The sequence below is a fragment of the Haliaeetus leucocephalus genome, unplaced genomic scaffold (genome assembly GCF_000737465.1).
Source record: "Haliaeetus leucocephalus isolate CR32 unplaced genomic scaffold, Haliaeetus_leucocephalus-4.0 Scaffold362, whole genome shotgun sequence".
NCBI lineage: Eukaryota > Metazoa > Chordata > Aves > Accipitriformes > Accipitridae > Haliaeetus > Haliaeetus leucocephalus.
This window is the reverse complement of record NW_010972798.1, coordinates 3,476,562-3,503,589: the sequence shown is the minus strand read 5'-3', so window position 1 is coordinate 3,503,589 and position 27,028 is coordinate 3,476,562. Positions and strand designations below refer to the sequence as shown.

Genomic DNA, 27,028 nt, shown 5'->3' with positions numbered 1-27,028 from the left:
TTGCAACTTATGTGTTGCATCATGAGATGTTTAATAATAAGTTGCACTGACAGTGAAAAATCATAGGATCTTTAACTCACTTAATGTTAGGGAACAGAAATGAATGGCCTTACAGGCTTCTAGGTCATTAGAAGAAGCACCATTAACATAGAGTGATCAGACAGCATCAATGCTTACTCCGTATTGTAATCTCTGTTCAGTCTGTGAACAGCATATGTGAAGGGGACTGTAAAGAGACCTTATGTAAAATAGTATAGGACATCTTGATGGAGAAGAAAACTACAAGCAGCAACTTACTGTAGGAGATGCCAGCTGAATGAACAGGGGTAAAACATAACAGCTGGTGCCTCCTTTGAAATTCTTCATTTTTGCACATCTTTCCCTCTTGAATAGAGGCAATACCCTGAAGCAAATGGCTACATGAAAAGCATAGGAGAAAGAATGGTCATGCTTACAGAGGCAGCAGCTGTCCTTTCTCATAATCATTTGCTGACGCATGTAGAGAAAGAGATCACATGGTAAGAAAAAAGAGAAAGAAAGGACTAGAGAGAGAGGAAAAATATATCCATCAGATACTTTTGAGAGTGATAAGATGGGACAGTGTTCAGGGTAGCGATGGGCTGGACAACAGGGATTTATCATTAAAAAAGAGTGACTTTATACTATCTTCTCTTGTTATACATCCCATTTTCAACCATGTTCAATAGAGCTACAAAATCAGTGTTAAGTTTTTCAGGTTTTAAAAGGCTACCAACTACCACATTTCCTCTGCTCCTAAATCTTTTAATATCTTGGTTGGATTTCAGATGCTTATTGTTACTCCTCAGATCAAATGTCAAATAAGATCACCATTACATGGATGTGTTCTTGTGTGTGTTAGGAGGCCTTTAAGGAAAAAAAAAAAAACCCTAAAAAAATCCACCCTTGGTGATGCTCTGCAGTCTTTCATTACGCACTAAAGATAAATTTTGCTTTCTTTCTGCATTTCTGGGAACATGAAGGTGAATATTTCAGGTGTATGAAACTAGCAGAACCCCACCAAAATGACAGAGAATCAATGCCACAAAAACATCAAGTATTCAAATCAGTTGAGAGGGCATGTAGTATCAACCTATAGTATCAACCAGGAAGAGCAGAGAAACAAATGAAAGTTTAACATTGATTCTGTACAAAATGTTACCCAGAGTGCATTACATGCTTAACTTGTGCCTACATTAGAAGCCAGTTGCTATGGCCCTTGTTCAGCAAGACATTTCCAGGACAAACTGTTGGCATCTGGGTAGCACTATTGACTTCACTTGATTACATATCCTCGAAGTCTTAAAGTTAAGTATATACTGACATACCTTTAAAAAGTAGCTTCTTATTATGAATGCAATAATAAGAGGAAATATTCAGGTATAGAGAAGATAAAGAATTTATTAAACAGAAACAGATGCATGCTTTTTATTACTTGTCTTGCTTCTGCTTCACAATTCAGTAGACAGTATGTCTAAACATGGCAGTTTCTACCTTTCAAATTCCATGACAGCTATTTGCAAAACATTAGCAATAGTAGACTAATAACTTCAAATTCTTGAAGGAAATTTAATTTCAATAAAGGATTTAATTCACTGTGCTAATTGTTTTCTACATTGTTTTTTAAAAAAATAAAATTGTTCTGGTGGAAAGTACAGCATTCAGCACACACAAAACCAAGTCATCATTTCACTAACAGGAATAAATGTAAATCTCCTCCACGTCCTTCGTTCCATCACTTCAAATACGAAATGAGTGGCCCACCTCCTAAGGGACTCTAGACAAAATTGCAATTTTTCTTCTGAACCTAATAAGAGAGTATTAATCAAGGCAAATGTGATGACGTTTTGATGATGATGCCATTTGTACATTAGGAATTGGACTGGGTCTACAACACTTTCCACTATGTAAGTAACTAGCAACAGTGTTCATTCAAGTTGCAAAAACTCTTCAACTTTTAGGCAAATTCATTTGCAGACAGAGTAAGGTCAAAATGATCTTCATTCGTATGATGTCCTGATTATCGTATTATCTACATAGAGCATCAAAGGAGGGAGGGGGTTTGTGGTTTATGTCACAGTTGCACTTAGAATCTTATTGTTTAATTCTCAGACATACAGAACAGTGATTATTATTCATAGACTTGTACAAAACTAGCTTAAGGCATGATTGTAACACCAAATAAGGCTGCAGCAAGTGTGATTAAGAACTTAGTCACAGATTTTTGTACACTATAATCACATTTGATATTAAATTCTTAACCAAGCCAGAGATCATGCTGCCCTACACCTTGGTTTCAGTGAGACATTTGAATTACATAAGGATGTTCTGGACTTGAAGCACAGTTTTATTTATCTCAAAATTCTGCTAACATTAGAAAAAAAATCAAACCTTTTCTAAAGTTGTATAGACAGCTTGCATATTAATTCAAATCATGCAATACAGTGTACCCTGAAATTAAAACCACCAACACAGTTACCTGGCATAAATACTAATACTCTCTATGGTCTACGGGTAATTCCTGCTTGTTGGGTAAAAATACGCTTATTGTAACTATAATATCCCCTTGAGCTCATGCTCTGTTTAACCCTTACATTCTGTTTTGTCATAAATCAAATCACAAAATTACTACAACAAAGGCTTTCTCCTTCCTCTGTATTAGTGCATTATCTGGCAAAGTGGAATCATGATCCCAGCTATGACTCCCAGCCATTACAAAACAAATAATCGATACAAATGATCAAGGGCTACTTACCAGGAAACACAGTTCCTTTTAAATATCCAATAACATTAGAAATTGTCTTGTAAGTTGTGACTGACTGAATATTCAGACTGATTATTTTTTTCCCTGTTAAAAGATTAAAAAAAAAAAGAAAAAGTTAAACTTGTTTATCCAGCCAAGAAATCTACAGGCCCCAGATATAAATTCCCTACACATTAAACACAAAAGTAAAAACAAAGGGGGGGGGGAAGGGAAGATACTAAAGAGGAGCCAGAGATTAAAACATAAAATATTACATTACTTTCTTAATCCCATTTTAGCAGTGGCATTCAAAGCTGGAATCTCAAAAGAGATCTCTACTCCTTGAGTTAAAAGATCATTCAATTCACCCAATAAACGCTGCCAGAATACAATAGAAAAAAAATATTTAAAAAGAGTAGGATTTACATAACTCTATGATAAGGAAATTTGTCTTCATCTTTATAGGTTTTTCTCACCTAATCCTTTGTCCAGGTCAATCTTTCAATAACATTCACAAAAATATACCTGGTTTATATTATACTATTCTTCTGGAGAAATCCCCCTACACTAAATCAGATGGGAAAAGTTAGACCTCTGCATAACTAATCACTTTGCCAGCACAGCCTTTGGTGACATACTTATGGACTTATGCCAACAGAAAACAGCTTTTGTTGGCTTAGTTGGTATCAACTGAGGAAATGGTATAAATACAACGCCAGAAAAATTCCGAAACCTGCTAAAATGTAAGGGACTTGCCAATACTGCTATGCCAGTTGAGACTGTAGCACAGGATAAAGCTAGAGAAAAGTAAACGCCTGAGTTAAAATAGCTTAAAAAAATTTAACTGTCCTTTGCTGAGAATTACTGTCATTCCCTCTGTCCCCCAGGTGAGACACACTAACCATATGAACTCCTGCAGTTTGTGGCAATGGAAACCAAACAACTAACTACAGCGAGCTGCAGATACCTTTAAAATGTTTCGTTTGCATTATAATAGACTATATTAACATTCTTCTCATCCAAAAGGTGGGAACTTCTATCTGAGAAAAGGGAAAATGTCTTAAACTGCTCTAACTTAAATGCTAGCAATTGTCTGACAATAACCACTGTGTCGTCCTAGACCTTCGGGGAGGTCCTTTTACATCCAGAGTACTGCACCAGCCCACGACAGACCTGTGTTTAAAGGCATCTTTGAGCCAGAATTCCTTCAACGTCCATATCCCAACTGCCACAGACCAAAATGAAAATATTCCACGGACCATTTTGCTCTCTATCTCCCAGGCTATTATCCTCCCACAGATGTATTTCTAACAGTTTATTTCCTGGCTTTTTTTCCTGAGATGTGTGGAATACGCAAGTGGGGAGTTTACTGCAACATGTGAAATAAAAACAATACATCTCTACGATACTGTTCTTCAAGGTTCATTTGCTGGTATTTCACCTGGTAAATTTATTTTAAAATTCTCTTAAAATAAAATGAAATATATTTTCATTCACTATTCTTCATTGATATGTGGAAAAAAAGCAAACCAACTGCTACGATCTGTGTTTTTTAAAAAAATGCAATATTTATCCTACTTTTTACTCAGACAAACCCTCCTCTGTTATCAATAGATGTGTCCTGTATGTGACAACTCTTTGCTAGAACACAACAGTAAAGAAAATGCAAGTCAAGCACAGTTAATTAAACCACACCACAATAACCAATCACAAAAAGGTAATATTTCGATCTGTCATGCATACGTTCCGGTTTGAGTCATAATTAACTTTAGTCTTCTAATGCAAATTACTGTAAGGTTTATTAACATCATGTGACAACAGATTGTGTTTGCTCTATAAATCTACAGATATTATTCTAGAAATTTTAAAAAATATTTCATTTAAAAAAAAAAAAAAAAATCAATCCAAAGGGTTCCCGGCACCATACTGTCACCTATGCTTTTTTTTTGGTCTTTTAAAACAACGTGAAAACAGCTCATGGCGTCCATGTTGATTAAGCAGTTTAAATTTCCACAATGCAAGTTACTTCTTGCCGCTGTTTCTCACCTACCACCATCCTAGAGCCAATTTTCTCTGCTTAAAAAAGATTTTTCAAGCCAAAACTGATTTCCTTTCCTTTTCTAACCCTACATCATTTTTGATATATGTTTCCTTAGACCCCATTTCAGACAAAAAGAAGATAAATCCTTTTGAAGACAACTGATTTAACCGTTTCTTCTTAATCAACATCAGCTACCCAGTCTTCAACCGACAATAAAAAAAATAGAAAATTAACTTTTGGTAATACACATATTCTGGAATCAGATATTCGAGTTAATAGTCATGTAACACAATAGTCAGCTTAAAGTGACTTGGGCTTAAAGGCTTAGTACGCCAGATGAAAAGGCTGAAAGTACTCTTTGGACTATACAGCACAAGTGAAATTTAATCCCCTTTAAACAGTTCTGACAATAAACTTCTCTTCCTAATGCTGTATTTTAAAGATCTTGACAACTTCCTGTCTTTTTTCTGTATTCTCTGGAAAACTATGAGGAGGCTTTAGCTTAACATTATTTGGGATACAGTTTGAGTTTCTGTAAGCCAAAAGCTACTTCTGGAACAGAAAAGTATTTATCATCAGCATTTTTATTTATTTATTTCTTGACTTGAGATCTGTAACTGTCTCATACCAAATGACTACCTTCTCCTCTCACAATTACATAGTTATTTTTAGAAATGCATGGTTATTTCCCACTCATTTAATTGACAATTTGTAGAATGTCAGATGAGCAAAAAACTACTACTTGTAGCCTGTAAAATGAGTTATGTTTTATGTCTTTTTTTGCTTTTAACCTTATGCAAAGCTTATACCAACACAGAGGAGTATAAGCTTGAGCCCGATTTTCAAACATGTTAGTTAAATTCTTGAATACTGGTCATACTAAACACCTATAATCAGACAGTTTTCTGAGCATTCCTTTGAGTACTGGATTTTAGAAAGCATCATTAGGGACTCAGATTTGAAACCTGAACTCATGTGAGAAGATTTTTGGTACTCATATACAAAAATTTCCCTTAAATGAACATTTAACTCTGGTATAGAAGCATGAAGCACTGACTGAATTCATGCATTTCGATAACATAGTTCTTTGATCATAAAACCAGAAGTTATTTCAGAAGACTGCAGAAACAAGGTACATTTAGTAACTTCAAGTAACCCACTTTTTAACATGAATATAATTCCTGCTGAAATCAACATAAACCACACCTGAATAAAAAGACATCAGTTTGAAATCACAATTAAAGTAAAGCTTTCCAACATCATCAAACATCCCTGGCCATGTTACTTAGGGGAGACTAATTCAGCTGAGGTAGTCAGGATAAAATTGCATTCAACAGATTACTTGTTCCAGTCATTCAAAAACCTTACGTCGGGCTCTAATAACTAAACTGCTCACTTTTTGAGCACACACTACCAAGCTTTTCAGCGACCTCTGAATGCTAATAATTTTTTTCATAATGAAAGCTATAGTTTTCACAAAGTTATTTGCCTCAAGACCTGAGGCTTTAAAGTAATATCAAATACCACAGAACATGATACTGTAAGAACTAACTGCACTCAATGTAGAAACACCATAAGCTATTTACATATAATGAATAATCAAATATGTCATAGGTTTCTTATATTCTATTGGTGATACTGTATGGAATAATATAGACTGGTATGTAATATTTGGAATACCATGTTAAATACACCGATATCGCAAGTATACCTTCAAACATATATAAAAGCAGATTTTGCTGTCATTTGAAACAAATGCTTCATTTTCATTAGACTGCCTAGTTAGTGGGCTTTTGAAATCTTACTGTACTGTGAAAAATATATTTCAGTTAGTTCTCAGTATTTCAGCATGTCAATTTGACTGCAAAAACTTATAGAAGGTTTCAATTAAGTTCAAGCATAGGACTTTAAACTAAGATATATAATCATAAGCGTTTATGTAACAATACAACTTACATAACAAAAATGCTATATGCAACATAACTACATAGTTACAAAAGCAAATAAACTTATACAATAGTATATAGTTAATAATTTAGATACAATCTCTGAAAAAAAATATTGTGCAACACTATCAAATTCCATATGCAAAAATCAATACTTAATCTATGACAATATACTTTATTGTTGAATTATAAAATTATTTGTGCAGGAATAAGTCAAAACTCCTAGACAGACGCCCCTGTAACAAAAAGCCTTTTTTTTTTTTCTTTTTATATAAGCAATCCACCATCTAGATTTAGTCACTTTGAAATCTAGTATCCCTATTTTTTTTTCCCTGCTAGACTTTGATTTGATTAACCATGTTGCCTACTAACAATCTATTCTTCTTTTTAAATAGATATTCATAGGCCCTGAGTCCTCAAGCCTAATCTTGGTCCGAGGAGTTTAATGAATAAACTTTTTGCTACTTGATCCTATTTTCTGACCTACAATAGGGAATCCAACAATAAATCTATTCAGACGAAAAGCTTTTGAAAACAAGTGAAGTCTACAACAAAGTCCTTTAAAAAGGTTCTAAACTGGGATGGCCTAATGTGATACAGAATAAATATGGCACACTCAATATCAAACATAGTTATGAATTTCAAGAATGCTTCATATTGTCTAGTTGAATTTCATAATCTCACACTAGTTTGAGAGATTTTTTTACCTGCTTTACAGCAATCAAAACCAAAGCGTTGCACAGAAAAATAATGGCATAGAACAGAATTCTGAAAATACGTCTTCATCAGTTACAATTCTGGTAGAAAAAATTCTTGAGGCTTCAGGCAGGAGTAGAGAGGAAGATATATAAAAAAATGCTTCACACTGTTTATGCTTAATTCTTTTCATGAACTTCTATTTAAAAAGAGAACAGAATTTAAAGCAATCACAAAAAGAAAATCCAAGAGTATTAGTATAAATATTTGTAAGTTTTCATATACAGTATGTCTGTATTACATCTGACTTTCCTATTTAATACATACTACTTTGAAATGCCAGTAAGCAATATCTGCAGAACATCATTCTATTTCTACAGTAACGTGCACTGCCACACGATATGCTGGCATCTTTCTCTATTTGTTTTCTTGGATTTATGTTTAGCATAGCGCAAATACCTAGAAATTATGGGATTGTTTGCATATTGAGATCATAGTCTATGATGGCAGAGCCAGAGTTTATTAAATACGGTGCGCTTTCTTTTCTCTGACAGGTAGTAAGCAACAAAGGAGAAACACATATAACAACATCACAAGGCTGTAGCTTAATATGAGAATATATATATCCTTTATCTTTTCATGCCCTTCCTCTGACTGAAAAGAAGACAGGCTTGATTTGCACTAGTGCGGCACTTGGCAGAGAACTTTATTTGTCTTGGACGATGATCGTATAATATGGAGACTAAAGGACTCTTTCGATTATTCCTTTTGTATAATTAATGATTCCAATTTCCCATGATTAGAGTTGACTATAAAACTCAGCATAATGACCATCTGACATGTGGAACTGTATAAAATAGATGTTCAAAGTCTTACAAAAATTCTTCTTTATGTTATGCTACAAACCTTTTCAGTAACAGTCACTTCCGATTATTTGTTCCACTCTCATCGTTTTTGGCAGAGGATGTGGATTTGTTTGCAGCCTACAATGAAGTTTTGCATTGCAGTCATTAAGATGATTCAGTATTGCTCAATGACTGTATTTTGTAGGCTAAAAAAGGTTATAAAAGATCAAATGATTCTACCTAAAAAGCTTTTTGAACCGAGTCATTTTACTGGCTACAGCAGAATGCTGGGAGTCTTTGTATACCTGGCTCTATTATTCACACAGTGCTTGATATCATTCAAGTTACTTACACTATTCATGCTTTGATTTTACTATTTTATAAGTCAAAATGTAAAAACCTACACCTACTTCACAGCAAAAGACATTAAAAGCTCGTAAGAAATGGGATCTTCTTCTGTGTATGTTAAGTCTACTGATATTTTCTGAAATAACACCTCAATGATCTTGGTTGATCTAGATGAGGAGAGAAATAGGGTTGGATTTAAACATCAGTCGGCTAAAGAAACTTAGAATCCTTTAAGTGAGATCAATGCATGAATGCTTGCATTATACTTCCTGTAATTTGAGTTAGACTGCTCAGGCATACTAGGTCAGACCAACTGGCCCTTATCTCCAAGAGTGACCAACAACATGTATGTGGAGAAGAACGTAAGAATAGGATGAGTGTATAGCAATTCTTTCCTAAGACATTATTGTGTCCTCCAGTGACTTGAAAGTTGCTTAGCCAAGGGGTGGGGTAGGGGGCTGTGTGTTTAAACTCTCTTGATTAGTTTTTTTTTTCTCGGTGAATTTTTAAGTAGCCCTTTTTGAATCACATAAATTTTTAGCATGCACAATGTCCTGTGGCTGAAGGGGAAGGAGGGAAGGGACCTTTTTTGATAGCCATTTGTGAATAACTTTAACATCTTCCATCACATAATCCTTATCTCCGTTGGTGACTATCTCCATCTCTTCACTCTTAAAACCAATTTTTATTTCGCTTATTGTTTCCTATAATTTTAAACAGCTACTTAGAAATGCGAACACATTTCTTCATATACCATGTTATCATATTTTTCCTAAGTTCTACAGAGAATCTCACTTGAGAACCTTTCAGACAATATTCCCTTGATCTCCCTATTTACAAGTCTGGCAACACAAATTCCTCAGGCTTCCATTCAACCTCTGAAAAATGCAGCACTGTCTTCTTTACATACCTGTTGCAATTGAGTAGTTTGGACCCCTTAAAGAATCACCGTCACAGGTATTAGCAAACATGATTTAACAGGAAATTATAAAAAGCGTGACTTTACAAAGTTCGATGGCAAGGTTCACTATGTTACTTGATACATGGGTGAAGTGTACAAAGAAAAATCAAGTTAGAATCAAACTAGAATGTTTTATATAGAGACTGAAAACATAAAACAATAAGGGAGAAACGTACAAACTACAATTGAGTTAAAATTGATTTTTAATGATTTGTACAAAGATGAGGGGTACAGAAAGGTAGGGGAGACCCTCCCATTGAGTCAGGAGGTTCAGAGAAAATCCCCTTGCTTTCTAAACTCCTGTTGGAGCTTAGGTGCGGCTGGATTTGCTCCTAGTCCCAGACTTGGGCAAAGGTTTATGTCTAAGGGATTATGTGTGTAGCAGCGGTCTGAAGTTCATTTACAGTTTGAGGTAAATGACAAGATTTAGTAACGCTTAATCACTGATTAATTTAACATTTACAAAGAGATTCAATAGAATATACCTAGGTGAATTCACACATGCGTGCAGACAGATGCAAAGAGATATATATCATCTGCACCACCACAATACCATATGATAATGAAAGCTATTTAAACATGCAAGTTGGTCTGTGAAATCCTAAGGTCTGCCCTTCTGCCACAGACAGCTGGAGATTGATCACTAGCGAAATCCTAGATCTTTGTCATCTTCTATCTTCTCAGATGCAAATCTAATGAGTACGAAAACTGACACTTCAAGCCAAAGAGAAAAATTACACATATATCTCCTTAGTGTTTTTAACTACCAGACTTCCAGGCTACAAGGCTTTCCATTTAACACCAAAGTACATGGTCATTAGTGATGAAAAACACTTTGTAAATTAAATTCCACTACACAGATTTACTTTAAATACTCAAGAGATTCATTGAAAACAGATGATTTGCACCTGACTGAAATCTACCAACTGGCAGGTAACTTACACAACAAAGAAAGTTTACTGCAACTCAGCAGGACTTTCTTCATTTATGTTTGTAGGAGTGCTTTAGTTTTACAGCAATCTTCACTATGTTCTAGCAAATAATTCCAGTAATATTCTGTAAAAAAAAGAAAGCTTCAGAGGCATACTGCTTCTCAATAAAACTTCACTTTTAAATTCCTTCTAATTGCCCATTTTTGGGAAAAAGTTCATGGGACCACAGAATTTCAGATTAGTGAGGATTAACAATGATGCACCATAGTAACCAAAAAGCAAATCTAATTACTAACTTCGACTAACACAAAACTAATAACTAACTTCAATTCCCACTATTTGCTTTGTAGGTTCTAAGCATTCGATATATCTCGGATGTTTCTCTCCAGATCCTCCCATTCCCTCTGTCACGTTATGTCTCTTGAAAACTGCAAGGCTAAGGGAAAAAAGAGGCAATGGGAGAAAACTATATATAAATGTTTAATCATTACTGATGAATCTGCTGTTCAGCTTTTTTGAAACATACTGATGAGAGAATGATAATCATTTTATTCTAACAAATTTTAAGCCAACCCATCATCTGAATTGCTCCTTCACCTCTTTTGACAGATAAGTGATGAGTTCTATGTCAGAAGTGAAATCTCTCTCTTAAGCTTCTTCAAATCAACAGGAAGACTGCAAATCCAGCCTTCACTGTTCTCATATGCATTGCTCTGTTCAGCATTTTCTCTTTAGCTGTTATTGTTATTATTAAATAGTTATACAAGATTTCTTATCATGATACCACTCTTATCTCTTCCTTTAAGGCTGCTGCTGAACACTTCAGCACACTATATGCTCTGGCACATCTACAGTTTCACCATTATTTTAAGGCAAAATATATGACAATGCATTACAGAATTAGGCAAGGCTTCTTATTATAGACCCTACTTGATCAATAAATTAAGAATATTTAAAAAAAATCCCACATGGATTACTGAGGTTCAGAAGCTTTACATGAAATCAGACACAAGCTGTTTTATTCACTCAGAGTAAGCCGGGCATGGATCGGCTCTTACTAGACTGCTAGTTTGGAATATTCTTTCTTTCCCGAAATTTTCTACCACACAGAATTCATGCCTTCTCAGGGAAATAAAACAGACGTGCCGCACCTGTCACAGAAAAAGTAGCATAAGGTACCCTTTTAGGTGATTCTGTCCTGCAGCCTCCACACAAAACCTTTTGAGAAACAGACACAGCGCAGCCGTTTATCTTTCTAAAATGAGTGTCACTTGCCAGCCCAAGTTCATGCTTTTCTTCAGACACTTCCGCTGTTGAAAATTCCTATAATGCTAGCAAGCTTCACACATCCTACCTGGCATAGTTAAGCATTTGTTCCTTCCAAAATGACCTTTTCCCATTTATTTAGTCTTTGTCTACAGGTTGTGGGGAAGATCAGTTCATCTTTAAAGCATCTGGTCAGCCATGCATGGAAAGTAATAGTCCTGCCTAACCACAACAGCTCAAGCCATGAAGCGTGAGCTCTTTCTGCCTTTCTTTTCAGTATGTATAACTACAAATGCTAACACAAGTCATAAAATTAATCAACCTTTTTTATGACTTGTCGTATTGTATTCCTCTTCCACAATAACTTTCCAAAAGCAATAAACAAGTGATATAGCACATATCTGATAGTACAATGGTTGCCCTTAAAATTTGCTTTTACTGTTATCATCACTGCATTTAGCACAGGATACAGTGGCTAACTTAATTTGCCTCCCCCCTTCCAAGACCACTGCTTCAAATCAAATCATTTAAAGAGGCGTTATAATAAAATATACCATTTTTTTCTGCATTTTTTTCTGGTGAAAGATAGACTAGTACAACACAAAAACCAAGACAGAATTACTGTTTAAACATGCATCTCAGCTAGAATGTTATCTGGAAGGTGTTCCTTCCTTCATTGAAACACTGTGCAGGATCTTTGCTGGAAGACTGTATGCTCACTTTATTCTTTCACATCAGCAATAAGTTTGTTCAAGCAATAATCTGTATGACTTTGCTAATGGCATTCTCTCTGAAGGGATACTCTGAATGCATTCTTTCATTACATCTAGCACTACTCAAGGTATTTTGTTCTTATCATGATGACCGTTTTCCTGGTGAAACTTGGGAGGAAAAGGTGCCTGAAGGTTCAGACAACAATACACTGTTTATTCTATAACAGATACAAATTAAGGAACACAGAAAGACACATGACTGTTTAGAATTATAATATTATTATGCCAGAGGCAGAAAAAAGACACAGAATAACTTTAATACCGATACTGGTGCCTTAATGTTAAAATCACATTCTTAATAGTACAACAAGGCCTAACAAACTGTACTGCAGCACTAACAAAGTCTCCCTAGTGATGGTATCTAAACAGAGGGTTTTAAAATCAATATTAAGAATTAGAGCTTAATGCCCTATACTAAGAGACCTTTTTTTTTTTTTAACCCAAAACTTCCATCTATCAGATTTTGGGAGTGTAATTTTTAGATTGTTCATAGTGTCTTCTAGAAAGCAGCTAAGGAAAACATACTCATAATCAGCTAAACCTCTTAGTTATATACAGTTATAGAAAATGGATTTAGAGTCCTTGAAGAACATTTCATAGTTTGAAGGAAAGATTATTTAAAAAGCATTACCTGTAGCTGGCAGTTGGAGGGGAATACACCTATCTTTTTGGACAGTGTCCTCAGGTAAGGAAACGAGTTTTTTGGCAAGCACTGTAGAAATTGGTTGTACTAACAGTGTTGAGAGGTTCAGTCGATTTTGTCTGTAGCTTCCCTCTTAAACAACAGAAAGAAAACAGCAATTTAGTAAATGAGAATTAGAAGATTTCTCTTCTGCATAAACCAAACAAAAAAAGCAAATGTCTACAATACAGCTTAAAACAACCGATTTAGATAAGCAGCCATTATTTTGTACTAAACTTACTGGAAAAAAAAATAAAAATCCCTTCAAGAACATGTGCCACAAAAACACATGTATATATTATAGTGTTTGGGGAATAGTTCCACAAGAAAAAAAACTGTCAGAGTCCAAGCAGACATTGGATTGCATGTGACTTAAACACAACAAGTGAAGTTGCTGTGTAGTTAAAGGAATCGGTGAAGAATAGGATTACTGATCAGCAATAACTTACAAATTCAAGTAAGCCTTACAGGGAAGAGCAGACATTTAAACAGTCTGAAATCATGCGTAAGTATCTGTCTGCACTGAATGACGCTACTACTGATAAGGCTGTTCGTTTTGCTAGGGATGCTAAAATGTTTAAATTCTACAGAAGTTGTGCTTGGCACTTAGCACTAAAACTTTTCAAGGGGCGAGCTATCACACGAACAAGGTTTTGTGAGAACTTTGACAAGAAACACATCACAGAGGATGCACATGATGATATACTGGCAACATGATGAGACGTCCTTCCCTGCATATACCAAAAAGCCTGAAAATTTTTATATATACCTTCCTCTTTTAAAGAATATAATCTGATTATCTCATTGACTCAAAGTGAGTTCAATGCAGCTAAACTGACTATAATTTATTTTATAAATGCAGGTGTGTTTCTGTGATGGAAGGCTGAAGGCTCACCTGAAGGAGGTCTGGAATAAGAGCGTACTAAACAGACACATCAAATGGAGGAAGGTACGGATCAGAAAGCATCAGAATACTTCATTTACAGCTTTAAGATCTTAAGAAGCCACAGCACAAACCTCACGGTATCGGCAGATTCTCTCAGCATATTTTAAAATCTCCCTTTAACTGAAAAAAACCCGTGAGTTTCCATACACACGATTGTCCAACACATAAGCATTGGAAGGTTTCTGATGAGATGAGATATTTTGGGAGACCAACTGACAGAACTGGAAAAAAAAGGCAAACTCTGCACATGGAAATGCTCTGAAGCACTTCAGGACAAAATGCTCATCTGATTTTCTCAACTACTTCAGCTGGCCTAATAAAGGCATCATCTCTTCCCATGGAAAGCAAGAATAGTCTTGCAGACTAAAAACCCAGCATGGAAAAGGAGGGGAGGTTCATAGCACAGGGCAGAAAACAGCTCTAGAACAACCTGCAAAAATCTAAAAGCCTTCTGCCCATACTGAATCATTTCCAAACTTCCAACTAGAGATTCAGAATACAAGGCCTCTCTCCAAGACCTCTGCGAAACAAATACCACACTTTCTGTTGACGTGGAGCTCTTTACAAACAGAAGGCATCCTTTACATCCTGTGTGACTACAGTCACAAAGGGAAGAAGCTATCAGAAATCAGCAGCACATATCCTATTAAATTTCTATAAAATTACTATCAGGAGCATTGTTACTGAACCACAATATAAAAAAATCCACACACATCCTCCTTTTTTTTAATTTCTTTTTGTGCTAGAAGCTCCTGAGACTTCTTACAGTGTGCCCTTAATCATAATGCAAAAATCAACCAAGGCTATAACATTTAATTATGGAAAAAAAAAAGTGTTGTTCAGCTTTAATACACAGTGGAAATGTTACCAGTGTTCACTCTGAAAGATTCAGACAAAATTTTAAGTGGAAAGGTGAAACTGGTTCAAATTTAGAAAAAGTTTTGTCTTATCAAAGTTGGGCAGGGTTGAAAAATCTCTCAAAGTTGTTACTTCAGAAAATTGATGGTAAAATCAGTTTGCTCAAGCTTTGAGAGTCTGTTTCTGGAATCAAAAAGAATCATAAAATATCCATCAGAGATGTGTAACTGAGACATTATTTTCTGTCTGCTGTTTGTCAATCTACAGACTGTATTACAGGAGAAATGAAGCTCAAAACATTGCAGATGAAAAGCTTCTCTCCTTTCTCCATTTACCCATACCTTGAGCTTCACACCTGAATAAACTGTGAAAGATACACTTTCGAGAACAACTTAGAGGAGAAAACCTCCCATGTTTAAAAATGAATCATTCCACAATATAAGATGGAGTTTGAAGTATGGGACAGAAAAAAAAAAAAAGAAAAAAAAGATTTAAAATATAGAAAGGGAGGTTTAAGTTATCTGGAAGAATAACTTTTTAATAGGAGGAATTCATAAAGACATGGCTAAGCAGGTGGTAAAATCTCTACAACTGAAATCTTTTTTAAAAAAAAGATTAAACATGTCAGGAATGACATAAATATGGTTGATCCCCTCCCTGGGGGAAGGTGCTAGATTAGATGACCTCTTGACACATTATCCAGGCCCGATTTCTATATGATTCTCTAGTAACCGAACTTCCTGAACTATTTACAAAAAAGCAGTTTTTTTCTGGAATTAAGATTTAAAAATGCTTTAAGAAAAAAAAAAGTAAGAACTCCTTTCCCTCTGCCAGCCATTTATTAGTTGCCATGAGAGTACCTTGTTTAGGAGACTAAGAAAAGCTATCTGCATCATGATCAGGATTCAAAAGTGAAAGATTCAAGACAAACCTCCCCAGTAAAACACAGCGCACACTGAAAAATCTGGAGGTTTCCAGGGCTACTAGTTAAAGCACAATCATTCAGTTTTTAAATACTCATGGGCCTGGTGCTGTTCCAACTGCAAAACAGTGCAGTGCAACTTCATAAAGAAACCAATGTATCGAAAGAACTTTGTGAGATTCTAGCTTGCTCTTTCCCTGCTGGATGCCAAACTCCTTGGAGCACATAGTGCTTTCAGGATCTGTGAGCACAACAAATGCTTTGAGAATAATTTAAATTTGAGATTTTGCTTGTAATGAAATTTAGTTTTATAGCATGAAAATCTTCCAAGAAACAGAATTCCTTCCTCTGTGCAAGTCTAACAATCTAACTGTGCCAGGCCCCAAACCACTATTAATTTAAGAAAGACTCTGGAGATCGCAAGAAGAAAAACATCCTAATGAATTATTAAGATAATTTTAGGAGAACAAAAAGAGGCAATCTTTAGAAAGTTTCTGCATAGAAAGTGAGGACTACCTTTCTACTTTTGCAGTTACTGTGTTTTGTGGTTTCTTTTTCAATGCAAGCACAAACCTTGAGCATCAGTTTCCATACTGCTCAGTCTGGGATACACACTTGTAACCTAGTATTTCGTAGTGTTCTACCACTTAACTTACTGGCATTGGTAACATATTCTCAGACTTCTGAAAAGTTTTTATTGGGAAAATTTAACAGTATTACTTTTGTACCATATGCCACTCAATTCTGGGTTAAAGTACAATTTTACCATCGTTTCAATGACTTGCCAAGGCTGAAAAATCAGAGCACATGAAACAGAAGTAAGTCACCATGTCATACTTCTCTAGTCAAAAGAATACTGCTTCACCCACAGCTTCTTCAGTATTACCCAATTAGGTTTTTGTTTATTTTTGTCTAAAAAGTTTGTGCTATAGAATCAACTTTCTGTTCATTTTTATTAAAATTCCAGATTCAGAGAAAGATTGGACAGAATATTGCATTTCATCATTATCTGTTTATTAAAGTCACCCTCTGCCAGGATCTGATAAAACAAAAAATTAATAAAGGTGTCTAAAAAATTTACTGATAAAATTCATTAAAATAATTCCTTCTGTGACCCAAAATACTGTTTTAATGATGTCCCCCAAAATATGGAAAAAAGTATAGTCTGACTGAACACTGAACCGTAATTGTACATACCCACATCTTTGACTTTCTGCTGCATTAATAATAGAGCAGTATTAGTTTTGAAATATCTGAAGTGAATGGCTCATTAATTTTTCACCTTAAGCTTAATAGAAATTTGACAAACAGTTTTATGCTGAGAATAGACACTCCAAACAGGACTTCACAGCACACGATGAGAATAAATTAAAGCATAAGAGACAGAATAAAGTGCGTTTGGTTAAATAAGATGATTCTGTCATTCAATTGCCTGAAGTGAACAATCAGTTCAATGCATTTCCATGAAACAGGTATTCTTCCATTTACGCATTCCCAGCATATCTTCTGCACTGCCCTTTGTCAACACTTGACCTTGTGCTAACCATGACAAAACCAAAGATGTAAAACCTGACACATCATAGACATGTAGATTATTTGCACTTTGAACTTGTATACAGCTTCCCTCCCAACTTTGCTGATACATTCAACAGCTGTTAGGCTTCCACTGCTTCTCATAAAGCTCGTCACGATAATTTCTTTACACTTCCCTGCAAAATCAGTTTATCTGTGGTATTCCCCACTTACAGCTAAGCACACGCCCAGACTGAAAGGGACTGTGCAGTGCCTACTACAGGGAGACTCCACCGCCTGATTGGTGGCTCTAGGTACTAAAACCGCATCACTACTGTTAATCATAATTCTGCCATGCAGCAGCTATTTTGTTACATCTTCAGCTACAGCCGCTTAAAATACTGTCCCTAAGCAGCATTTTTAAGACAGACATGACTCTTCCTACTCAAAAAGCAGCCTTCAATTAAGCCTTCGCACTATCAATTAATACTGCTAGACAAGGCTTACACTGTTCACGTTGGTGCATTATACATCAAGATTTGAGGATTTTTTTGTTGCTGCTGGTTCTGCACCTTGCTCTTCCAATGAATAATTCCACATAGTGACACCTTTCCCTAAGACATCTTATTGACTTCATATACACTTTTCAGTGGCACTATTAGCATGAGTATAGTCATACTTTGCAGGATTTGGTTCAAGCAGACGCTCAGAATACAGATCCCGTCTAACCTCTGATATAAAATGTACCCATCTGCTACACCTCACAAAGTCACTAACATTTTTTTTCTCCTTCCATAATTCTCCCTTTAAACATGGGAAGACAAATAAACTGATTCTGGCTGTCACTTCTTCCTGTAAATAGATACAGTGAGAATGCTGATCCAGAAAAACTGATGCTGTTCTCCAAGTACTTATGAACAGGAAATTCTGGGAAAGCCCCACATCTGCTCAGTGTTTGGAGTTTTAAAGTCAGATACATGTTTTTTTCTGCATATGAAGTCAAATGGAGAGGTCTTCCTCCATCTCTCTAAAGTAAAGAAAATGGTACTAATTGCCCTATGGTGCTTAAAATGGAACTCAGAATGGATTTTATTAATGGGAAGGAGAAGCCCATAGCCTCAGACTTAGAGAATCTTGAGAGGTATAAGCTAAAAATATCGTCAAGGATAAGAAAACTAACTGGTGTAGAAAAATGTTACTCAAGAGAAGAGCAGAACCTGAAGCAGATGCCCATGGAGTAGAAGCGGTAACAAGCAGTTCCCTGCTATGTCTTTATTAAGTTCTCTATGAATTATCCACTAGAATTACAGTGTGGAACATACATCAATTTTGAAGTACTTTGCTTCACTAGCCACTGATAGCAATATGGAGGAAGATAAAAACATTTGCTTCTCTTTTGTAAAAAAAGAACTTTGAAATTCTGCAACCAGGCATTTTAACAGCAGCCCCAACTAAGGACTTTCAAAGCAGCTTTATGGGCAATGAAGCAGGAGATGATGAACTGTTCTGCCAATTACAACAGCATTGTGGCAGCTTGCGTTTCAGGATGCACGATTCACACATGGACAAGGGATGCTTAGAACTATGTACTGATTTGTGATATGGGTGAGAAAGATGGCCATGCCTATAAAAGATTTACGCACATTTACAGAAAATACAGAACTTAAAGGCAGTGAGGATCGCCTAGAAGGAAAACAAGTTACTGAGAGTACTCAGAAAGTATCTGAAAAACATTTTCAAATTTTAATTTGCATCGGTGATGGATAAAGAGACTTCTTTAAAAACACTTTTTAAAAAATTCCACAGTCTCATGATGTCAAGAGTTAACAAAAAGCATTTAGAAGAAAAACAAAGATATCACACCACCTGTGATCAACTCCCAAGAGTTAACAAGACCATACATTCATTGATACATACAAAAATACATAACACTATAGAGATATTGTTTTGCTTTACAAAGTATATTTGCTGTATTCTCTTTACATCACATTTTATCAATGGAGTGGATGCAAATATGAGTACATATTACCCAAGACTGTATCTTTAAACAGTTTTCTGTTGTCCCTAAAGATAAAACTAGAAATTCCATAGCTGATATGAGAAGAAAATATACCTCCAGGACTGTCATCTTTTTCCCTCCCTCTCAAGGAAATGTGCTTAACCAATATGAAAGAGAAAAAAATGTCACTCCCCTGTCTCTTAGTGCAAATCTCTCTTGTCTTAATGCCTACTTAATGTACTTTAAAAATACTGTCAGTTTTGTTTCTTTTTAAGATAAATAGAATAAAAAGCAACACATCTACTTTGTAAAAACAAAACTACTTTGACATACTGACGCAAAAACATCTCATTAATCCCCCATTCCCTTCTAAAAATACTTAATAAAATGGCAAGAATAAAAAACAAAACAAACAAAAAAACTTTTCACAATACTCTCACCATTTTGAATCCCCCTTTCCACTTAGCTTGTTATAGTAGCTCATCATTCAAATGACACAGAAGTGGCCAAAATAGAGCAAAATTACTTAACGCTTCTACACCAATTGACATGGAAGTAAAGTTTTTCCTTTTTGTGTATTCCACAATTCTGTAACCACTAAGTCTTAAAAAGGAAAGAGCAATTCTTCCACATATTACCAATAACTAAAACATTTTCTGATGTCCTAGTAACAATGGAACGTAACAGGGGAGAAAGGATAAGGTAGTTCTCAGTTCTTCATGTGTTAGCAAATGCTAGATTTCAGTCTGGCTACTGAACTGAAAGAAACCCTCTGCTGACAGAGTAGTTTGGGCCATGTGACATACAAATTATTAGTGATGGTAGATATTCAAAAGGGTTGACAGAAGTTGTATGGGGTACCAGACAAAAAATAAATAGCCCTCAATACCTTAAAAATAAGCTTATTAAAAAAATCCAATAATCATAGATTTCAGTTTCTGCATAATATGTTCTTTGCATGCATGCTGAATTCAAACCAGTGTCTTCAAAACTTCTGTATTTAATGTTGGATCCTATCTGAGGTATTCTTAATACTGAAAAATCTGCTTAGCATCTTCTACCTTCATTAAATTTAAGAACACAGGTACTTCATACTGTAAGGGTGTCTGTGGGAAAATAATCAGTGCCAGAAACACTGGAAACACTCAAAAACATTAGCCACGTAAAAAATTGACCACAAACTGCTGCAACCATGTTATCTGACTCTCAAATTGGGTAATAAGTACCATTAAGGACTGCAAAAATAAATACCATGATTCTTACTTAAACTTGAAATCTTTGCACCAAATTAGTGATTCAAACATAGCATAATAAAATAATTCTACAGCAAATCTATTGTTAACTGATATTTTGTATTTTTCTAAAATACGTAGAGGTATTAACCAAATCTAATTCAGCAAAAGTGCTTGAAGTGATTGCTCTGATGTTCACAATTACTGCATAATCCAAAATATTAAGTTATCAGACAGATACTTGGACTTCTTAAATCTTTCTCTTAAACTACATCATGAATCCTATATTGGCAAGTCTATGTTTGAAATGTACCTATTTGTTGCTCCCAGAAAATGTGTTTCCCAGACTATTAACTATATGATGTTCTTGAACTAGAATTCAGAAGGAAGTGTGTATGTACGTGTGTGTGCGTGAGGGAACACAAATCAAACTGATGTACTAAGCTTGACAGAGGTGGCTTTTAAAACTGAAATATTATAGAACATTTTGAATTCAAGTGCCAAACACATTATGGAATTTTTTATTAGTTTCATTGAAAAAATACACTTTGGTTTCTGTCTGAGAGCTACTTGGGTCTGTCCCATCTGTCTATATGCCCTGGGTCAAGCACAGCCCTAGCTCAAGTTTACTCCCTTGACTGTGGTTGTACTACTGATGAATTTGGCCGGCTATGTTGAAATGGACACAGAAAACATCATCGGATCCCATATTCTGCTACTGCAAGGTTGGATCATTCCCTTAAATATTTGTTGAAAGCAAGAATTTTGAAAACATCAGATTATATAAGCGTAAGTTACTACGTGACATGAAACCCATTCCAGACTTCATATTTTATAATATAGTTCATAGATGCATACTTAATCTTGAACATAAGCACTTTACATTTGCTTCCATAATGCTTTTTTTCCTCCAAGGTAAGTAAATGACGTTTCTTCTAAAAAAGCAAGTTATAATACTCAGATTTTATAACTGCCTTTTCCAATCTGCAGTGCCATATTCCAGTCAGACCTTACATAGTTTCTGATACTGGTTTCCTTGTCCTGTCTGGTCGCAGCCCACACTGAGAAAAACAGCAAAGATGATAATGCAGCAGCCCTTGTAATCTGAGTGGGCAAGCAGCTTTTCTCTATCTTATGGCTAGCTATAGTAATTGGCTGGTTATTCTCTCTCCCATGTTTTTTGAAGAAGATGCAAGAATGAGAATAGGGACTAACGTATCGGTCAGTTCACTTTATGGTTGCCCAGCAGAATCAAAGATTTCTCTCACTCCTGCAAAAAGGATCCCGGTAGCCACCAAGCATGGGTATCCCGCTCAATAGCAGGACCATTAAGTCACACCAGCAGAGAAGGCACAAAGCACCTCCTGCATGAATTATGTTTCCTACTAACCACTTCAAGAAATAAGCAACTTCGGGCACATTCAAGAGTTAATGGGCTGGTCTTACAGCTTGTTCCTTCATGAAATAAACCTTGGTTTTCTACACTGGTGATGGCCACTGTAGACGAAACAAACCAGAAACATGGAAATGAGACACTGATACAGATTTCCTTCCCTTCAGTGATGATCAAGACTACAAACAGCAAAATAACTGTCTTGCTTTAGGTGAAATATGTTTGCAGCAGCAAGAATATACATCAGGTTACATATGCCATCATTGTTCTGGTTACAAACAACCATGGAGTCCTATTTACCCAAAATAATGAGATTTATTGTTATTAAAAATAATAAAAGCCCTGTAACACTCTACAAGGAATGGAATGGAAATAGAAAATCTCTAAGAAAACACTGAAAGTGACAGGTTTAGGATACCAATTATTTTGTTCATGGCATGTAGTGAACACTGCAATGACTCAGAATCACGTGCTGTCTGTATATATTTGGTGGACAACATGAAATAAAATTGCATATGTTATCTGTGGTACACTATGCTTTTCTTACAAAAATCTCTCTCTCTGATTCATTCTTCCATATTTGTTGGAAATCATGGAAAGTCACATGTTCAGTTTGATGACTTATGGGGTCATCCAAGGGTTTGAAGTCTCCCCCTTCTCCCACAGCTTGTTACTTATTCCTCTCCCTACACTGCAGTGCCATTATTTGTGCCAGCACAATTGTTTCATTGGCCATACTATGAACCAGATCAGCAAACTTTCTTTAAGTTCTTTAAAGCTAGATCAGTTCCCCAACCCATATCACAGCAGTGCTCTTAACAGATAAATCAGCAGAGTACGAGATAAGCTGGGGAGAGGAGGTAGATGGGGCGACAGGAATTCCTCCAGTTCCTCCCAAAGCCTTGTATTGTCTAACCACAATTACACAGGATACTTTTGTCCTCTGCAACGCAAAGTGACTGCTCCTTGGCACAGAACAACACTTAAATATGCACATAAATTGAAAAACTACTTACAGTTTCAAACAAACAAACACACAAGCAACAACTTTAGAGTTTCCATTTTCTCTAGGGTTCTTATTTTTTTAAAAAAACAGCTTGTGTTTTGATTTGTAAGGGAGCACCCCCTCACCTTACATTTTAAAAATCAGAGCCAGATAATACAATCCTCACATAGGAAAAAAAAAAAAAAATGTTAGCGTGCTAGGGTCTGGTTTATAAAAGAACTAACTGGTAAATCTATCATCACCATGCAATAGCTGAGTAATGACTGATCGGAAATGAGACGTTAATTACAGGTCAGATCCTAAAGGACAGATGCCTGCGTACACACAACTACGTAATCAGAGTCAAAAGCAACAAGAATCCCCTTGTCAGCCCAAGGACTATTATAAATACTGAATCACAGCACACAGATTGACTCAGCCTTCTGCATATATTTTTGGTTCCTTCCTTCCTGCCAGCATTGTGGCAAACCAACAGTATGTCTTCACTGTCTATCCATATGTAAAAAATGCTGGTTTACATATGCTCTGTTGAGTCAGACCTCAAGAACGATTACTGTTGATATTTTGGAATATTTCTGCAGTGGTGTATGAGGTGCTATTATTCTGTGCGAATACTCTGATTTAAAGCAACAATTCTATGCATGCTACATTCTAGTATTAAGGTACACATTTAGGGTTTTTCTTTTCTTTTCTTTCTTCTCCTTTTTGTCTCTGTACTGTGTTAATGAATGTCAAATCAGGATGGCCTAGACTGCATTCTCTTCTCATTCTGCATAGCTCTGTAGCTCCCCCTTGCCACATTCGTTTTCTTATCAGCAAAATATTTCTAAGTTCTTCGTTCATAACTGTATATATTAGCATTTCACTCGTAAAAAAAAACAACACAAAAACCAAAACCAAAAACCCCAATCCCTTACCTACTCTTTTGACTGCCATCTGTTAAGCTTCTCCTCAGAGAAATTAGCAAGTTTCCATATTGGATCTCTGAACTGCAAATATGCCATCATCTGCAAAACTTATGAAAATAATCCCCATTGGAAAAGATAATAGTCTCATATAAAATTACCAGAGAAGACTGAAACATAAACAGAGGGCATTGTCCAGATATAACATGAAGGTGGCTTGTGGCCCCTAAACAAACGGAGCAGTCTGGATAATGTCAGAACTACAGAATAGTTGAGCCTGGAAGAGACATGCGGAGATTGTTCAAGGACAAGCCGCCAGCTCAAAGCAGAGTCAACGAGAGCAGGTTGCCCAGGACATTGCCCAGTTGGCTTTCAAGCATCTCCAAGTACACTCCAAAACCTTTCTAGGCCACCGCTTCCAGTGCTTGACCATCCTCACCCTAAAGTAGCTTTCCTTATGCTTCAGGGGAATTCCCTGTACTTCAGTTTCCTCCTCCATCCCCTGAATACCACACGAGGAGAAACTGGCTCCATCTTCTTGTACACTCCCACCAAGTATTTATACACATTGGTAAGATCTCCACAAGTCTTCTCTGCTCAAGAATAAACAACCCCACGTCTCTCGGCCTCTTCTCGTATGTCAGATGCTCCAATCCCTTAGTCATCTTCATGGCCCTTTGCTGCACTCGCTCCGCGATGTCCGCGTCTTTTCTGTACGGGGGGGGCCAGAACTGGGCCCAGCGCTCCAGCTGTCATTTCACCAGCGCTGAGTGGAAGGGAAGAATCTCCTCCCTTTACTCGCTGACAGTGCTATTGCTAATGCAGCCCAGGATGCTGCTGGCCACCTTTGCTGCCAGGGCACGTTGCTGGCTCATGCTCAACCTGTCGTCCACCAGGACCTGCAGGTTCTTTTCTGCCAAGCTGCGTTCCAGTCAATCATCCCCCAACGGGTACAGGTGCGTAGGCTTGTTCCTCCCCTGTACAGGACATTGCCTTTCCCTTTGTTGAACTTCATGAGATTCTGGCAGCCCGTTCCTCCAGGTTGTTGAGGTCCCTCTGAATGGTAGCACAGCGATCTCGTGTGCTGAGCTGCATGCAGAACAGCAACTGTAAAGCCTCAAATTGGTGCGTTGCCTCTTCTGAATTCGAGATAAACCAAGCAAGAAGTGGTTTGGAATGGTTTCTAATCAGTGATGGCAGACCCTAACTCCACACACAGCAGGCGGAATAGGTAGAAATAGGGATACACTGGTAATTGTATACTCTGGACTATTAATCCTTAAGCTATCAGGGACACAGCTGTCTGAATCAAGTCTCTCCCTAAGATGATGCAAAGCATTGCAGTCAAAGCACTTATTTTATCCATCTGAAGTACCAATACAATTTCTAACTCGTAACTTAGGCCTCATACATAATAGCCGGATTTAAAAAAACCACTCTGATCTAAAAACATAACATTTCAGGAATTTGAGATAGCCAGGAAGTCAGATACAAACTAGTGCTGGTTTGTTGGTTTTTATCGTGGCAAAACAATTAATTGGTAAATATTAGTGCCCAGCTAATAGTCCCCTATTATGCTGTAATAAGCATCCCTTATGTGCTACAACTTTGTTACAACTTTTTTTTTGGCATTACAGGATAACTCAAGAAAACAGTTTAAAACCAAGAAAGCCTCTAACATTCTGTCTGAAAATGATACAAAATTAATAAGTTTTTTCTGTTTTAGCAGGGTTAATTGTAACATCAAAATAATAGGGAAGCTGCAGTGTTAATTTTACTAGTATCATCTTATGTCAAAAAAATTTCTAATAATGCATGTCTATTAATTGAAAGTATATTAATGCCATTCAACATTGTTTTAGTGGAGCATGCCATTGGAAATGCAGTGATGCTCATTTTCAAGTTAAATTCCTACTATAAGCATCAAAGACATATGAGCAGTTGAAAAAACCCCATCTCTATCTGGTTGCACCTTGCTCTAAAGAGCTTGCATCCAAATTAAAAGAACTACACTTAAATACAGAGGAGAAGAATCAGTGTTTTTAAAAAGCCAGATTGCAATGGAAGTTTTCCAAGTTCTGAGTTCATCTTTAATTTATTAATCTTTCACCTGCAACATTAGATATAGTACATACATTTGGTCACGTACCAGTAATAATTTGATTACAATTACTGAAGGAAAAAAAATCCTGGCAAGTCAAACTCAAATGAGAGCTTTCTACAGTGAAGATATAGGTGTTCTCAAGATCCTTAATTAATCCTGGTTATAGTACAGAGTGGAGAAAGAGCTATGTTCTGAAAATCCTAAAATTCTGAATCTATGGAAAACCTTATAACACGCATTGGTTCACTTGGATTACATAACAGAGACATATAAACCATAATCTATTTGCAGTGCTCCTCAGAGATATAAACACTGGTATTTAATTTACTTAATAACTTGCTTATGTATTTGCAATGTTTTATTATGTTCATGCTGACTACTGTAACTGCTGTATTCAGCTTCTGAAGGCTATTACAAACACCCATGAGAACTGGATTTTATTTTGCGCACAAGCACACCGTATGTGAATATTCATTCAATGCTCTGAATGGAGTCCTTGGCCCTAAATGATTCCTGAACCACCTCTTGTAAGAAGCTTTCTGTCCTCACTGAGGTAACGTACACAACTGAGCTTGTGTTACTAGAGATGGGCATGCAAAATAAATAATTTTGTTGAAATAACAGAGTTGAGGAGCTAGTCAATGTTTAGGCTAAACACCCTGAAATTCAAGGACAATTTGAGTTAGGAAGATCAGAAGCAAAGAAAATTTGAAAGAAAAAAGAAAATGAGGCAATACTTAAAAAAAAATAATTTCTTGTTAAAGAAGAGTAGAACAGCAGCATTGTTTCAGAATATTATATCTAAGGTCATGTTTTAAATTGTAAGTCAGTGATAAACACAAATTCCTACATAAATTTTTGAAAAATGCTACTTAGGATTATTTTTCAAAGTAAATACTT

The 27,028-nt window shown here is 36.1% G+C and overlaps 1 protein-coding gene across 1 annotated transcript in view; it reads right to left on the bottom strand.

Moving 5' to 3' along the window:
- NAALADL2 (N-acetylated alpha-linked acidic dipeptidase-like 2) overlaps positions 1–27,028 on the bottom strand; it is a 285,980-nt gene that overhangs the window by 125,779 nt on the left and 133,173 nt on the right. Inside the window, exons 5-6 of the mRNA XM_010572907.1 lie at positions 13,201–13,344; positions 2,774–2,866 (exon numbers count right to left, since the gene is read on the bottom strand). Coding sequence (XP_010571209.1) covers positions 2,774–2,866; positions 13,201–13,344 — 237 coding nt within the window. The remainder of the gene's footprint in view (positions 1–2,773; positions 2,867–13,200; positions 13,345–27,028) is intronic.